Source organism: Brassica oleracea, chromosome C4 (genome assembly GCF_000695525.1).
Source record: "Brassica oleracea var. oleracea cultivar TO1000 chromosome C4, BOL, whole genome shotgun sequence".
NCBI classification, from domain to species: domain Eukaryota; kingdom Viridiplantae; phylum Streptophyta; class Magnoliopsida; order Brassicales; family Brassicaceae; genus Brassica; species Brassica oleracea.
The window spans coordinates 51688118-51705907 of record NC_027751.1 but is presented as its reverse complement, the minus strand read 5'-3'; the positions used below and the strand labels follow the sequence as shown (position 1 = coordinate 51705907).

Below are 17790 nucleotides of genomic sequence, written 5' to 3'. Positions count from 1 at the left end.
TAAATATTCACTGATGCTGCTATTCCTAGGCCTGTGAAACTCTGATCTTAACTCATATTTTAAGCTTTTTATGACTATATATCCGAGAGCATTTTCAACTACATCCGATCCCGCTATACTATTGTTCCTTCCTCATAGGTTGGTATGGATCAATACGAACTTGATTACTAAGCTGGCTCGTCTCTAAGGAAAGAAACAGCTGAGATATGCTAATTTTATACAAACTAAAAACATGTTTATTGTAGGTTTCTTAGGTTGAATCTCTTACAAAAAGCTAAAAAACGTCTCTTAAATAAGAGATATAAGAGACGTCTCTTATCTTTTTTAGTTAAAAGCTAAGAGACCGTATCTTATATTACGATAAGAGATCCAACCTAAGAGACCTGAAATAAACATGCTCTAATAGGATCAAAGAATCCACATAATGTATCTTATGAGCTTTGATCTAATGTTTATTGACGAGGGAAAGTTTGAGTGGCCTTAGAGCATCCGCAATGGTGAGTCCCATTGCGGAGTCCTTAGATAGTTAAATATTAATATATTTTTTGTTTTGTTTTTGTTTGAATAGTGAAGGATCCGAATCGAAATAGTGAGTCCAATGGTGAGTCTGATTGCGGAGTCCTTAGGTATATAAATTTTTTTTTTTTTATATATAATTTTAGAAAGGAAAATTTAAATAAAACATGATTAAATAAAAACATGATTAAATATAAAGATTACACATAAGGGTTTATAAGATGTAACGGTAGCTAAACACACGGTCAAAGCAGAGGAAAAGACTTGAGCATTCTCCTAATTCATCTGTGAGAAGATTCACCACTCTTTCTGCTCAAGTATTTGCTCAGTATTTCAGAGCACTCTTTTCTTTCCGGACATACATACATCAATGGAGTAGTTTTCCCATCTCCAACCACATTGAACACAAATAAGTCTCCTATCTCGCAATTGTTATCGAGACAAAACTTTCTCCAGCCTCTTGTGATGTATTACTTGCCGCCTGATTCGGTAAATCGCAAACTCACATTCCATGAATTTCCCTCTTTGTTCACCAGTATGGTCTCTTGGCATTGTTTGTTCAAAGCAGTAGAACTCGTAGCTCCCACAGGAAGATACTGCAAACAAATAACGTAAAGACCCATAATAGATTAAACCATTTATTTGACTAACTAAATTGACTCACAAATTTGTCTTCTTGTAGATTTGAAGCAGTGACCTCAGCCAAAAAACAGTAGTCGAATGAGAAAGAAGACATTGCCCCTGTTCCTCGGGATAGTACCCACCAGGAGAGGGCTTGCGTTGTAGTAGTCAACGATACGGTTCCAGAAAGCATCAGCTTCCTGTTCAGTGCTCACCACAGGGTCCTTACTGGTGTTAAGCCACGCACCAATAAGGATTTTATCCTCTGTGGGAGACCATTTCCTCCTCTCCTTCACACCAGACTTATCGGGAACTTGGCTATCGAACCAATTAGCTTCGGGTGATTCAATGTCAATGGGGATTTGACTAGTTAGTAGGTTTACATAACCGGAAGTGTTAGCCATGTTTACAAGTTGGTGTGTGACATTATTCTACCGACAAAGACCCTTAAGTAAGCTAACTTCCTACTAATTAAAGCCTATCAAATCAGAGCAGTTGGGTAGATAGAAAGCAAATAACTATCATTTAACACCAAAGCTAGGCCGAATTAATTCCTAAGTAAGTAATTAAAGCAACTCAAATCAGAGCAGATAGCAAGTTACAAGCAAACTAAGTTCATTTCAAACACAACATCAATACTAACTTTTTTAAAAATATCATACCTTATTACAGAAAATCCCGAGGACCGCCACTCTCCTTTGAAACCTTTCCAATGATTCCTGAAAAAAACATGAGATAAAACATTAAAAAATTTCATCAAAATTCAAGAAAATACAATGAAACAGAGGAGAGAAACTTACCTCGCACAATCAATAACACCAAACCTATTAAAACTAACAGACAGACCGTTAGCTTAACTCCTGATTTGTTCTTGGAAAGCTCATGTACCGTCTTCTCAAGGTGAAGGACCTTCTGCTCACTCTCATAACCTTGGACCTTAAGATCCCTAAGTTGTCTCTGAAACTCCATCATCTCCTCCATTACTGCCACTTCCCACCATTTCCAAACGTGGCAGTCTCCATCATCAGCATTGTCGCACGTAAAGTACCTTCTGTATGGATTTTTAGAAGTGTAAGAGCATCCGAGAACAGGCTGAGCTCCACAGTAACATGTCGTGGGGATTCCATCATCAGCCTCTGGTTGACGTGGGTACTGAACCGGCAATGAATTGCAGTAGCTACTGTCAGCTTCATCCCCGTAAATCTGACATTCGGCTTCAAGAAGGGAGGTTATGTCTACAGACTCTGATGATGAAAAGGACTGATTGTAGCTGTAATCTTGTCCCATTTTCGTTAACCTGAAAGAAATTATGTAAGAACATAGTTAAACAACAATAATCATCATCACAAAACGAATTCAGCGAGATATAATAAGAGAAAGTTAAAAGAAGATTGAACGAGCTTAAAAACAAATTAGTTAGCGAAACGAATTCAACCAAAACCCCAGTACAACGCGTATAATCATCAAACCAAATATTAATTCAACGAATTCAAATAATTAAACGAATTACAACTTAAAGAAATCAACGAGCTACTCAAACGGAAGCAACGAGCAACGAAACATAGAACATATCGATTGAACGAGCTTTAAAATCCCTCTCCCCAAATCATTTTATACCCAAATCGTTTTGAAACCCTAATTTTAATCGTTAAACGAAATCGATTCAAACCCCATAACCCAACCAGATTGAGAGGAAGTAAGAAGATAACGTGGTCTGAATCGAAAAATCAGAGGAATCAAGAAAATTACGCAACGATCTACCTTCGTAAAGAACACGGAGAGGAATCGCCCTTCCTGTCGCCTTTCTCTCGAGAGCCCCTTTTTTTCTACGCGGTCGGTCGAAAATGAGTTAACCATTTTTGACCCAACGCAACACAAACGACACCGGCCCTCTCAACGCATAACATGTACACAAGGATCAAATCCTTAAAACCCTTCGCGACGGGTCAATCCTTAGCTTAAGTCGAATAATTAATATTATTATATTGTCACTAACCTAAGGATTACACCTAAGGATCACACTTGGACCTCCGTTGCAGTCGCTCTTATATCTTTTGGTTATTTAAATTGGTTTGAATGTTTCAAATGGATCGCATGGATCTTGTGAGGTCCAATGTCTTCATTATGTTTTCTTATGTGGATACTTCATCCTTTAAAGAGGTCTAAAGCCCATTAAATAGTCATCGTTTGTGTATTGGATTGGTTCGGGAGGAAAATATTTATATTCTGTCCGAGTATTTGTATAATTTGTTTTTTGACAAAATGTGTAATTAGTTTGTTCTCAACCCAAACTTTCCTGGTAAAGTAGATTTGCTGGTATTGATTTTGCCATTATCTCTGTTGATGAATGACAATAAAGTGATCAAATCTGAAGACTTCTAGGAAATAATAAAAGATAAAGAGAATACAAAGAGAATAATTAGAAGGAGAAGGAAGAATGAATTAGCTTCTGCTGATATGCTTTTACTTCTCACGCTACTTTTTCTGTATTCTTTCCCCTTTGGTTTTGATTAAAGCTGCATTAAAATCAGCTTTTTCCTTTCTTTTAAATTCAGGGATAGATTGATGAATAAATTCTTGAAAATATTAAAAATGATTCTTGAGTATAATATATTCTCTCAATAGGTTTGGTGTTATCTTGAATAAGATACTCCGCATAAGATTTGTGCTCTGTGTTTGATGATCACATCACCACAAAGCTTTTGGTAAATAAAATATTAATGGGAATATAAAAGGTGATAAAGAAAATCACTTAGGAACAAACATATGCACCGAAAGTTGATCATTGAAAGGTGACGATCAACCGGTTTTGTTCTTTCCCACAAATCTATTTGATCTGTTTACTTTAAATTATAAGAACAAAAGAATTACCAACAAAAATAAATAACTTAAAAATACTGTTGCACCATGCTCTATGGCAAAAGAAGACCCACAAAAAAACATATTCGCACTAATCTTGGTTTCCTTATTTTTCTGATCAAAGAATAATGATAAGAATGAGTTAAAGAAAAACAGTCACGTGAGCTTGAGGACTCAAAATTGGTTGCACCAAGGAGAGAAAGAGGTTTATAATTTATCAGATGTAGATATTAAGAATTACTGAATATTAAATGTTCATATTAAATCAACCCACCAGGCCACCACCACCACGCAAAGCTAAATTTGTATATTCCAAAGCATTTTTTTTAAAAAAGAAAAAGATGTGGTTGATCAGTTTTATCAAGATTGATAGATGACAAGAACTTAACTAAAGATGTCTATAATATCATTCTCACCTGCCCAATAAATAAACCACATCCACATCTCAAAGAAAATCCAAAATAAACCCTTTATGGATTTGCCCCCACTCAACTCTACCCGACATAATTACATTTATTAATTGCACTAATGCTCAAATGAATATCTCTAGATATTGTGTCACTTAAAGATAAATAGACATACGAGAATATGTTTTTCGAAAGGGATAAAAAAGATAAACCAAAAGTTTAAATATTATAGAATTTAATTTCAGAGTTCTCAACATATAAAAGATAACAAATATTCATACAATAAATAAAAATAATAATCATGATAATAATGGGAGAATATCCTAAAAATAAATATGAAAATGGGAGAAAAAAAAACCAAGAAGTTTTTTTTCTTTCTCTTCTCCTCCTTCCCATAAGCCTTTTGTTCTTGTTTTGTTGTTCCCTTCTCTTATCTAAAAATTGTGAAAATTAATTTGACCAAAAACATAGAAAACCTCTTCCTTCTTTTGTTAATCTTGTTACCACTTCTACCACCTGTAAACAAAAGAGGTTCATATAAACCAACCACACAGAGAGAGACAATAAAAAACAAGAAAAAGTGAGCTTCTTTGGTTTTAACTAACCTCTCAATTCTGCTGAGCTACGAACTGATCGAGCTGCATTTGCTCAATCCAAGCTTCAAGGCCAGCATGATCCATTACCATTTCAGACGTTGTTGTTGTTGTTGGCTGCTGCATTGTGTTTTGGCCAGTGTTAGAAGATGTAGCAGCTGCTTTCTCTTTGGCCTCGTTTGGATTCTCCTTCACCAGTGACTGAACCCATGAAACATCAGGCTCAACACCACCATCAAACGACAACTTCCCAAGCGCTGCCGCCTCTGAGCTCATCCCCCAATCCGGTTTACCATTTGATGAACCCCATTGAGATGACCACGCGTTGTTGTTATTATTGTTGTTAACCGGCGAACCAACAACAGGGCTTGAGCTTGTTCTAAGCTGCTCCCTGGATCTAAGGCTACGGAACTGATTCTGCTGCTGTTGCTGCTGCTGCTGCTGCTTCACGCATTGAGCAAGCATAGAGACGCGAGAACTCATCGGCGAGATTGGCTCAACCACATTCCGAGGAGACATCCTTCCTCCCCCTGAAAACAAAGAGTGATCCACACTCTTTGGCGAAGAGTAGCTTGTGTTGATAGGAGACAACATACTCTGCTGCTGCTGTTGCTGGAATTGATTAAACACAGCTGACTTATGCGTAGGAGAGAAAACAGCAGATGCCAAAGCCGAATCATTAAACCTCGGAGAAGAAGAGCTTTCCGCAGAGAAAAGATCTTCAAGATTCGAAGGAGGCAGCGATTTCATCCGACCAGACCTACTCAACGAGCTGTTGAACTCATTAAGAAGCTGCTGCTGCTCGTACTCCGCCAACATATTCATCTCATCTCTCGCATTGAAAGAAGATCTCAGCCTGCTCGACCGTAGATTGCTCCCAGGCAACTGCAGAGCAGGAACGTTCGGCTGCGGCCACGCCATCGACGACATCCCGTTACCCCCGGAGGACGGCGAGAGCGGAGACATGACAGAGACTCCAGACGGAGAGCCGGGCGGTAAAAGACTCAACGCAGCGGCGAAATCAGCGTTAGACCGAGGCGAAAGAACGGCCGAACCGGTCGACTCGTACAGCGGTCGAAGCTCCTCGGGTATATGGGCGAAGAAACAAACCCGGCGAGCGCATCCCGTTCCATCTTTGCAGAGACGCGTGCGGTACTGAGCCGGGTGAAGCCAGCACTCGAACACGCCGTGCGCGAACTCGCACATGTCCCCTCTTCTACAAGCTCCCTTCCGAAAATCCGGACAGGGAACGCAGCTGTAATGAAACTTCCTCGGGTCCCTCCTCCGCGCGTTCTCGCCCGGGTGGACGAAGGGACACTCCGTCCAGTCGTGCGAGTACGCGCGCGAGCATGGCCTTACTTTAAACGAATACATCCTAAACTCGTCCGTTGAGTAGATACTGTTCTTGATATCCGGCAACGACGGATCGACGGGATACTCTTTCTTGAACTCCGTAGACGATTTCATCTTAAACGGAGACTCGCCATCGCCATCACCATACTCCTCTTCATTAGGAGAATTAGACCTGCTGGTCCTAACATTCGTCACAACCCTCAAGTTCCTCTCCGCGGTAGCCGCGGAGAGAAGCTCCTGAAGCATAAGCTTCACACCTTCAAGCTTCGGAGGGACAACGATAACATCGCCAGCCCTCTGACCATCAGCATCCATCAGATTCAAATCAGCTCCAGCCGCGAGAAGCAGCTTAACGACCTGAACAGCGTTCACGGCCCCTCCGGAGGCGGCGCAGTGTAAGGCGGTGGTCTGATCGCTCCCGCAGGCTCGGTTCACGTCGGTTAAAGAGAGGATCAGCTTGATCACGTCGATGCTTCCGTAAGTAGCGGCGACCATCAAGGGGGTTCTGTGATCGTTGACCATGGCTTTGGAGCCTTTTTGGCGACCGTACCAGAGACCAGGCTCGTCTACGCAGGAAGGGTCTCTGTCGATGGATAGCCTCACGCCTTCTACGTCGTTGTTAGCGGCTAGCTCGAGGAGGCTAGCGAAAGTGTCCTCTGTTTCGACTGTCAAGTGGTTCATCTCTATGTTGGTGGTGGAATCTTCTGACGACGAGATCTGGTTTAATTGGTCTGATCCACAGCACATAGTTCCATCTGTGGAATCGGATTCTGCATCATCAAATAAACAGATCATCAATCCAGATCGAAAAAAAACAAAAAAAAAACTCGGATTTATGTTATTTTCAGACAAGAAGGGAGAGTTCTGTCTGAAACAAAAACACTATGTCTTAAACTCAAGTCAAACAGATTTCAAAGAAGAATCAATCAAGAGGATTATTGCATAAAAGCTACTTCCAAAAATAGAACTGACACGCGCGGATAAAACTAAATCTTAAAATCTGATTTGTTCTTTACAGGAACACCAAAGTCAAACAGATCAGAAAAAAAAGACATAACTGGGTATTGATGCATGTTAACTGATAAAACAAACATAAAGATTCGATCTTTTCTCACCTTTGATTTTTCTCGAAGCTCAATAGAACACAAGCGAACACATCTTGCCGGAGACTTTTCGATGGTTTTAACAAATCAGGTAGATCTAGAGAAAAATAAAGAGAGTGTTATTGAGCAAGTGAGGAGAAAGAGAAAGGAAATACTTATTTTTTCCCGAGAAAATCTGGGATAGGAAAATAAAAAAGAATCTGGTGTGAAGTGATTTTAGAGAGAAGAAGAAATGGTGAGAGCTTGTTCTTCTACCATCTCCATGTCCCAAGCTCAGATCTCTAGAAAAAAAAAAGTATTTTACATCCAATTAAAATTAAAAATATTTATTTTCTGAGAAAACATATCATTTTCCATTATTATTATTTATTAAATTTCGCTATCCAATAGAAGAAAGATATAAAAAATTATTTGTATTCTAACCTCTATCCATCTTACGTATTTTAAATCAGCTCAGCCCAATAAGAACGATCCACGTCATAACTAAACAGAAGAATTTGAGGATAAATCTGTCATTTAAAATTCTAGAAGCTGAGGTGGCAGCTACTGATTGGTTGACAGTGGAAGTGGACACGCATGTAACCTCTTAGCTTTTGTCCTTCGGGTCAAATTATGCAGTAACTATATTTAATGTGAGTTCCTAAATTAAAGAGGTAGCAATCTAGTGTGTCGAATTACATCGTATTAAAGTTTAATCAGATACGTGGCGACACAAGTGTGGCTTAAAAAAAATCTCTAGACGCTCTGCTTTCACCTGATTAGGCGTGGACATTTTAGACGGGTCTTCGGACCCGATCTGAAACCAACTCGTAAAATTCTGGTTCGCGAACCGATCTTTTTACCTTATTGAATCCTGCTGTGGAGGATCCGCGGATCTTGGATCCGACCCGATCCGAACCCGAATGAGATACCTGAAAACCTAAAATTTCTAGTATATCTTTATAAATAAATATAAGTGTTTCAGTATATTTTTATTATTATGGATATATTTTTTAAGTTTCAGATTTGAGTTTTCGGGTATGGTTTTGGATTTTGGGTAAAAATTTAAATTGTCAAAAATATAATTCCGATAATCAAAAAAAAAATTTATATTTTTCATGTCTTGATCAGATTTTAGATAAAATTTATCATATTTTTTAGTATTTAAATATTTTCAGATATTTTGTGTGTTTTGAATATTTTTTGGGTTGTCGGATCCGAACCGAATCCGGTTCGAAACCTGACCAAATCTAAACTGACAAACTCTAATTGTTCTATTGGATTTAACTATCAAAAACCTGAACTGATCCGGATTTGACATGGCCCGAACCAAACCCGAACCAACAAATTTTAATTACCATATTAGGTCTAAATATCTAAGTTCGAAAGATTCGGACCCGACAAGATCCAGTCCGAATCCGGTCCGATGACTCAGGGCCTATAGATTATCCTCACGGAAATACTGTAGTAAGTCAATTATATTTATACCCCTTTTATTTTTTTTGCTTGAGGAGACACGTGGAGTAAAAACATTGAGCAATGAGCACAATAAGACACGGACGCGAGCTTCTGTGGTTTTACCGGTGAAGCAGGTGGTACGGACGGCATGCGGGATGGAGAAAGAAAACGGGAGGAACCGGTAGCCTATTGCGGCGTAATTGAGAGGATTATTAAACGATTTTAAGAAGGGTAACTGGCGTCCACAAAGCGTACGGAGAATGGACTCGACACATTCCATTCTATTTATTTCCAGTTAATTAATTGTAAGAGTCAATCTAAACAAAGAGATAAATAAAGTGGTTCTTAGATATTCCCTTCGTTTACTATGTAATAGCCTATTGGGCAATTTCCTTAATGGAATTATGTTGACAAAAAAAAAAAAAAGATATTCCCTTCGTTTCATGTTATTTGCTTTCGTATACTAAAATTTACAAAATAAATGTTGGTTTTCGAAAATTTGGATTCCATCTGACAATCTGGGGTTCATTAGAGTTAATAATTAGAGCTATTAACTCGAAATCATATCGTATGGAGTTTTTTTTGAAGTTTTTTTAGATATCTAGTCTCTTTCTTATTTCCTTTTATCTATTTCTTGCATGTTTGTAGAGTGCATAATCACGTAGTTATGCCAAGAGTATTCTGCATATTGTTACTCCTATGTATTGAACCTTGAAGTTGTTAAAAAAACCATAGAAAATAATAAATGCTATAAATATATAATAAAATAAAACAAAAATGAAATATTAAACTTTTAGAAATATATATGCAAAAACCTTAAATGATATTTAATTTGAAATAGAGAAAGTATTTTTAAGACTAAAGGCAATTAAGAAAACTGCAGTTAGATCTCCATTACCTAAAAGGTAAAAGAGTGAATCAGAGATGTATTGCAATATGTGGTAATATTTCCGACTATAACCAAAAACATTGTTAGTTCCGTCGTTTCGTTTTATAGATTAAAATATCATTAATCTGGAAAAAAACACTAAACTGTTTGAAAATTGTAGTTTTGATGATCAGATATAATTCTGAAACCCCCACAAAATTGTATTTCGCACCACTTAAAACATTTCGATACAATCACCAAACTCTTTGCATCTCTATATAGACTTTAACATAACATGTATAAAGTCAGAGAATAACAAGTAAGATTGGATATGAATGAATAGTTTGAATATCAAATATTACTATCCAAAATATATCCGTGAAAAGAAAAATGAGATATTGCATATATATATATTCGTAATGTTGAAAATTTGATGTGCATGCTAGTTTGATTATCAGTTAGTTTTAAACTTTTAATAAAACGTCTACTTATTCTGATTGGCTATTGCCTAACTAAAAATAACAACAATAATGGTTATTCATACATAATTATTGTTCGAGTACTGGCCTCCTCATCCCGTGGGAGGAATTAGGGCTGGGCAAAAACCTCGGAGCAAAAAAACCGAACCGAACCCGATCCGAAAAAAACAGTATCGAATCCGAACCGAAATTGATTAAATATCCGAATGAGTTCAAAATTTTGGTATTTATAGAACCGAAACCGAATCCGATCCGAACCAAAATATTTCGGGTATCCGATTATATCCGAAATTGATTTATATACCTATATATATTAATTATTTTCTGATTTAATATATATTAAGAACATCAAAATATATATAAGATACTTTTAAGTTGTCCAAAATACTTATAAATATATACAAATAATCAAAAGTACATGTCTAAAATAGCTAAAGTATACTCAAAACACCAACAATACTTATTGATTCTCAATCCAAATATTCAAACCAAATCAATTTATATGTTAATTTTAGGTATTTTGACATATGTTATTCAAATTTATACGTAATATAATGTTTTGTTTATAGATTTTGAGAAATTTAAAGTATATAATGAATTTTAAAATTTTTAAAACAATTTAAATGGGTTATCCGAACCCGAACCGAACTCGCAAAGATCCGAACCGAATCCAAACCGAAATTTATAAATATCCGAATGAGACTGAAATCTTTGAATCCGTAAACCCGAACCGAACCCGAATCGATACCCAAACGTCCACCCCTGGGAGGAATACACTAACTCTCCCAACTAATCATTATTAGTGATGATAATTCGTCACCAATACTCAATGGTGCGGCACCCACCAATGTACTCATCCAATCCAATTGTAAAAATGAGAAAGCATTATTTTCATGCACGATATAACTTTTAGATCATGTAAATAAACAAGACAATATAGAGCATGTCCAACACCAAATTAAGACCAATCATTACATTCATAAGGTTGTTATCCTAGAAAAGAAATTATCATAGTGAAAATTCTCGTGAGTAGCGATCAGCAATGTGAAAATTTTAATACTACCAATTGGTAAATGTAAAAAATAACAAATGACACGTGTATAAAGACAATAGGCGTGTGAGAGTAGTGTGAGAGTAGTAGCAATAATGGAAGGGGCCCGAGTGACCAAACTTGTGAGTGTGTTTGCTTTGAGAATACAGAGATTTTTTTTTTTTTTTTTTTGGTCAAATGTCTCTCCCTCTCTTTTATTTGCTTTCCACGTGAACACTTACCACACTCTAATCTCTTGTTGCATCCACAGGGGGCAACTTCTTCCAGCTCTCTTGTATCATACATGAATTAATTATCTTTGGTTAGTATCTCTCTAACATTTTCAGTGCAGTGAAATTCGAGCTGCTGGTTTGTATTTTCATATATTCATATTTTTTTGTTATAGTGATAGGGCACACAAAACTACATATTTATTCAATGAGAACTTGCTACGATGTCTAAAGTATTCCATATACAACAACGCGTTTTCTTAATAGCCAAGAAGAGTAGGAGGTCTGACATCTCCATCAATATGTTTATGACAAAAGTACATCGTCGGTAGTTGTACTATATGAACTCCAAACAGAAAAATATGGTAGGAGGCAAATACATAATGCATGGCATATGTTTTGTTACATTGTACGCTTTTAGAAACTAAATGGCATGTCGGTGATATACAAAGATAAGTTTAAATAAATATTGAAATGTGAAGACAATACATGTATAAGATTGTGAATAATTCATCTCGTCGTCACTCGTCAGTTAGGTCTGAGATGAAGTGTCATAAACAGTTGAATCGATTTAGTACTCAACATATATAACTCAATCGAGATATACAGTCAAAGTTATGAATTATAAATAAATCTATATTCTTCATTTTTAGTACCAAGAGACAAACTTCAAGAGAAGAGCATATGGTGAGATGGCTACCGAATAGAGAGAGATATGTGTTGTTTTCGATAAGGTTTGGTGATGTTGAGTCTCTCGACATTAGATTGGAGGGGCAACATATTCTCCTTTCGTTATAAACCATAAATATATATATCCTCATCACATTTATATATAATATATTTGTGTCAGGAATGAGATAGTCTTGTTTGCAAGTATATGAATATCGATCGTTTTAACCAAACAAAAAAATCAAGAGTATATCACTTTCTGAAAATGCTAATTTCAAATCTGTATATATGGTTTTGTGTGTTGTACGTACCAACTTGTAAAACAGAGAATAACAAAAATAACAAAAGTTGACTTAATAGTATTACGATATACTTAAAGTTATATCTATCATGGTATACGTCAAATAGAGACGTTTGGAAGATAGAGAGCGAGCTACAAGTCAAATGATATGAACAAGAGAAAACAACCGAACCTAAAAACTTGGTCCATTGTCCGACATATGGGATGTTACGAACCGTAGATGCATCTTTTTCTTTCTGACATCTATGTTTGTGGCTCTTCTTTTTTCTTATTTTAAACATTTCCTTTTTTATTTCTAGAAATTTCGGGTCCAGCTACTTGCTACTTGGAACCTTTAGTTTCAACTTTCGAATAAGAAAATCTAAGATGGGACTGTAGACGTTGGATAATATTTTTTTCCACAAGTTATTTACGAAAAAAAGACAAGTGTGACACATTATTGTGCGAGGTTTTTAATGAACGGAGCGAACCAAGAAACCCATTGTCAAGCCCAATAATTTATCCAATAGGTGAAGACAAATGAGGCCATATGATAACGTAAGATGCCCAGTTTACTGGCCATTGTGTCGATGTATTATCAATCAAAATAGGACTCCAAATTATTTAGGGGACCCAAGAAAAAGATTGTAGACTTCTAGTACGGTAGTATATGTCAATATTACCGACATATCACCCACAATTCTTTTTTTTCTTCTCCCTTATCTCCTGTATATCATCAACATCTAAGAACATGTTTATCGGGGCATTTAAAAGGAAGCTTAGAGGAATCTAATGATTTAATTAAATGAAAAATAATCAGAAAGACAAAAACCGATGCTTAGCTTAGGTAATTTGTGATCGAATTTAATGGGGATTTAAAACACGTGTCACGTAAGCAGTGGACTGTGTTTAAAGATGCTTTTATCTTTTTTTTTTTTTTTCTCTTCTTGTGGACCGTGTTTAAAGATGCTTTTATCTTTTATTTTTTTTTCTTCTCTTCTCTTTCTCTGATTTCCCGTGTTCTTGTTTTGTCTGTCGAGAGAAAATAACAAAATCGAAGAGATTCCTCCGCCTTCTCCGCTCGAAACCGACGATCGAAACCGATGACGACTCTCTTGTCCTCCCGGAGTCTCATCTCTTCCCACTTGCCTGGTCTTCTCCATCAGATCAAAGATCGAAACCGAGGACTCTCTTGTCGTCACGAAGTCTCGTCCCACTTGTCGGGTCTTCATCAGATCAAGGATCGAAACTGGTGACAGACGACGTCTCTCTGGCTTCTCACGGGGATTCCTTCGCCATCTCCGCCGATACCGAGGACGACTCTCTTCTCCTCACGGAGTCTCGTCGTTCCACTTGTGTTGTCTTCTCCGCCAGATCAACGATCGCTACCGAGGACGGACTCTGTCTGGCTCCTCATGGAGATTCCTCCTACTTCATGTGAGGGTCGAGGACTCTGTCCGTGTTGACGGCGTCTCCTCCGTTGGAGATAAGTTCACAACTATTGACATCTTTCTCCTTTCAATTCATGAATGCATGTGATAGTAGTTAAGTTTTGTGTGTCATTGTAAAGCTTTAGCCTTTGATAAAAAATTGTAGGCTGCTTAAATGTTTAGTGTGCTTGGTGTGATTGTTTAGTAAATGAAAGGCGATTGTTTTTTTCTGATTGTTTAGTTAATGAAAGGTGATTGTTTTGTCTGATTGCTTAGTAAATCTTGAAACAAGTATTGAAGATCAGATAGGACTATATAGTGTCATGTATTGTTGCTGACATCTCGTTAGATCATTTTTTTTATTTGTCCAAACAAGTTGATGAATCATGTGTCGGGTATTGGTTATTTGGGAATGGTAATTAAGGTTGTTTATACAACTGAAATCAGTTACGTATATATAATTGTGTTTACTGTGGTTTGCGTAGATAAATCATGTGAGGAAGGTCAGAGGAGAATGAGGAGCCAAAGACAGGCGGGATGTTGGAAGCAAATATCAGAATGAGGAGGCAAAGACAGGTTTGTTGTTTTTTTCTTAATTGCTTTCTTATGCATAGTATTTATTAGGATAATAAATGTTGGTTATAGTTAGGTTGTGGTTGTGATGAATGCTTCTGATTAATGACTGTGATGAATGCTTGTGTTAGTGGTAGATAACTTTAACTCTGACTAATGACTGTGATGAATGCATGTTAGGTTTGTGTGGTAGATAATAAATTTCTTAGATAGATAGAAGAGTAAAAGCAATTAGCTGTCCAACTAAGTCGATCTTCTTCTCTTTTCCTCTATTAAAACCGAACCTTTCTCTCTAGTTTTTCATCTTCAAAACACATTTCTTTTTCCTCTCTTCCCTCACTGGTTAGGAAATGGATCAGACATCCAATTTTGTTGATCTGTTGAACAGTCAACAAGATACTGTCCATCCGTATGCTAGTTTTTCACAACTCCCTACTCAAACTTCATCCAATTTTGGGAATATTATGAGGGCATGTATCATACTTCATAATATGATAGTAAAAGATGAACGAGATGGACATACCATGCGAAATGTTTCAGAGTTCCAACAAGGAGAAGATACCGGAAGTTCACATGTCGATCCCGATATTGAAAAAGAATTCCATGAAGTGCTCACCAATATGATGGGACGTCGAAGACAAATTCGTGATCCACATACAAATCAACAACTGAAAAAAGTTTTGGTTCAACATTTATGGCATAAATTTGGACGTGATGAAAACAACAACTGAGTTTGGAAGTTTGTTTTCGATTTTTTCTCAATTATTGTACTAATCTTTATTTTCATTTTTATTTTAAATTTCTACGTTTTTAATGTTATCTTTTAATGTATTATAATTAATAAATGAATTTTCTTAAATTTTTTTTTATTAAGAACTCCAACTTAAAAACTCTCCATTGGACCGCATAAAATGGGAACACCTTAACAAAGATCCTTAACCCCACTAAACATTAAATTTAATATTAAAATTTCATTAGCACCCCTTTTAAGTATCTGGGGTTAAAGATGCTCTAAGGTATTGTGTGATGTTTGACAATTTATTATCTGAGGTGATTTGATTACTAACAAATCTACCATGGTTACGAAGGGTGTGGTTTGTTATATAATAGACGAAACAGATAAAAAATAATAGTGAAAATGAACTGAAAAAGTAATATGTTGGAGTAAAAAATTTCAATTCATCCAAAATTGAAAGAAATTTTACTCTATCTTATCCTCTTTTAAAATTTGGCACAAATGACTTCTACATTTTAATACCTTGATTAGTTGAAATGAAAGTAAACCAGTTGATTTTTTTTCACATTTTCCTTTTTATTCTAGTTGTGCTATACAGTAAGACTTTAAATATCTTTTCAAATACGAGGTCTAACCAGATTGCATTCTTCCAGTAAACTACTAATGTCTCGATTTCAACAAATAAATCAGAGATTTTTCCAATATATTGTACATTTTTCAAAGAGAAAATACAGTACCCTGCAGTTCAAAAATATGGTTCAATGGTGATTTATTTCATATTATTTTCAAGTTTAAATTGTGGTTTTCTATACTTTTAAATGGTTTATTTGCTGAACTATAAAATACTCCCTCTATTTTTATATGTAAGTAGTTTTAGCAAAATAATTTTTTTTCACAATATAAGATGTTTACACAATCCAAAGCAGCTTTTACATTTATTACATATGTTGTGACCAATCTAAGAATCCATACTTTTTTATTATTGGTTAAATTTATGTATTAAATGTTATTTTTTCAAAAGTAACAATTTTCTTAATATTATCTTTTTTAACTAAAATTACTTACATATAAAAACAGAGGGAATATATAATTGGCATTGAAATATGTGCACTTTTAAAAAGTGTACGATTTATTGGTTTTTTTAAAAGTAATACAAATTATAATTATTAGATAAATTACAAGAAAGAAAAGGGAATCAATTAGGCCAACTGCTCCATGCTAAAATGATTAGTTCAGTGGACCCTGTGAATATACAATAATATGTCAAGACCCATATCCTCTCCATCTGAATATCCCAATTGGTTCCATCTCTATAAGTTCTTTCTATGGTTCGGCGTACTATTATTGCTTTGATTTTGATGATCATCGATTTTCATTTTGTGAACAGATTATGATTATATGGTTGTACTTAAACAAAAAAACCAATGCAAGGAAAAATGATTACTATTCTTTTTATTTAAGACTCATGGATTGTATTTGTATATGATCTGCATGCAACGTATAGAGACTTTATTACAAAGTGATTTGCATTGATTCTCTAGTAAAAAAAAGAGTGATAGAAAGGTTTCTTTTGAAACTTGAAGAAATGGAAAAGTCTAAAAGCTTAACAAAGGAATCTCTCTCGTCTTCCACTAGTTCGTAACTTTTGTAATACTCCCACATGGAAGTATTAAGAATTTTTTTTTTTTTAGTATATTGGTACTAACTACAAAGTACTAACACGTAACTGTTTGCTCCATTAAAATTTTTTTACATACTTTGACGTCGAGGTTATGCTGTAATTTTTTGTGTTTTGAATTTGGATACGGTGAAATATTGTTTTTAAAAGTTGAAAAGATGTTGACAAAAAAAAAAAAGTTGAAAAGATAAACAAAGCGGATTTTAGACACACGTGCTAGACTGCTAGTGCGCGACATTCTTCAACCGAGGCAAATCAATTCGTCAAACCCTGCCTGTCCAAAGCTGACCCTCTCATTATTAAATTATTACTTGTTTAATAGAAAAGATAATCAAAAGATTTACCGACAAATCAAAAGATTGAAAACACGCATTAATAAGAAAACTCAGATATATTGTGATTAGTTACATCTATAGACTAGGATCTAATGTTAATGACAAACAAATTCATCTATAGAGTATTGAAAGAATGCCTTTATTAGTCAAGTAGTTAACGACTATATTTACGTTTTTTTTTTCCACTGGAACTCAAGTCGGATATTCACCTTATAAGACTACAAGCAATGGAGGTGTTGAAACTTTAATTCAACAGTTTAATACTTACAATGCATGTGTTGAAAGGAGAGTTGAATCATAGGTGGATTAATCATAGTTGAATATTTTCAACTAGTTGAATCGAACATGGGTGGAGAGAGAGAGTCCACGTGTCATATTATTATTAGAGTTAAAAATTGAAATTTGAGGAAGAAAGAGAATGAAATAATTTATTTTGTTTTTTCCACCTCCATTATTTGATGTCATTTATTTCATAGTAAATTAATTTTTATATTTATATTTTAATCATAAAATTTCATCATTTTTCATACTCTATTAATAGAAATTTGTTTCATTTTATTTGGACATATATTTATAAATAGAGATTAATCTCA

At 35.6% G+C, this 17790-nt stretch overlaps 2 protein-coding genes across 2 annotated transcripts; both read right to left on the bottom strand.

The window, feature by feature from the left end:
* Window positions 1-1530: 1530 nt before the first annotated feature.
* On the bottom strand, window positions 1531-2424 carry LOC106341355 (uncharacterized protein At1g43920, Chloroplastic-like). The gene is made up of 2 exons (XM_013780140.1): window positions 1938-2424; window positions 1531-1856 (listed from the first exon to the last, which is right to left on the bottom strand). The coding sequence occupies exons 1-2, from the start codon at window positions 2422-2424 to the stop codon at window positions 1804-1806; spliced, it is 540 nt and encodes a 179-aa protein (XP_013635594.1). The 3' UTR covers window positions 1531-1803.
* A 2470-nt stretch (window positions 2425-4894) lies between these two features.
* Window positions 4895-7765, bottom strand: LOC106342152 (zinc finger CCCH domain-containing protein 30). The gene is made up of 3 exons (XM_013781007.1): window positions 7465-7765; window positions 5009-7119; window positions 4895-4919 (listed from the first exon to the last, which is right to left on the bottom strand). The coding sequence occupies exon 2, from the start codon at window positions 7094-7096 to the stop codon at window positions 5012-5014; it is 2085 nt and encodes a 694-aa protein (XP_013636461.1). The 5' UTR covers window positions 7097-7119; window positions 7465-7765; the 3' UTR covers window positions 4895-4919; window positions 5009-5011.
* Between the last annotated feature and the right edge of the window lie 10025 nt (window positions 7766-17790).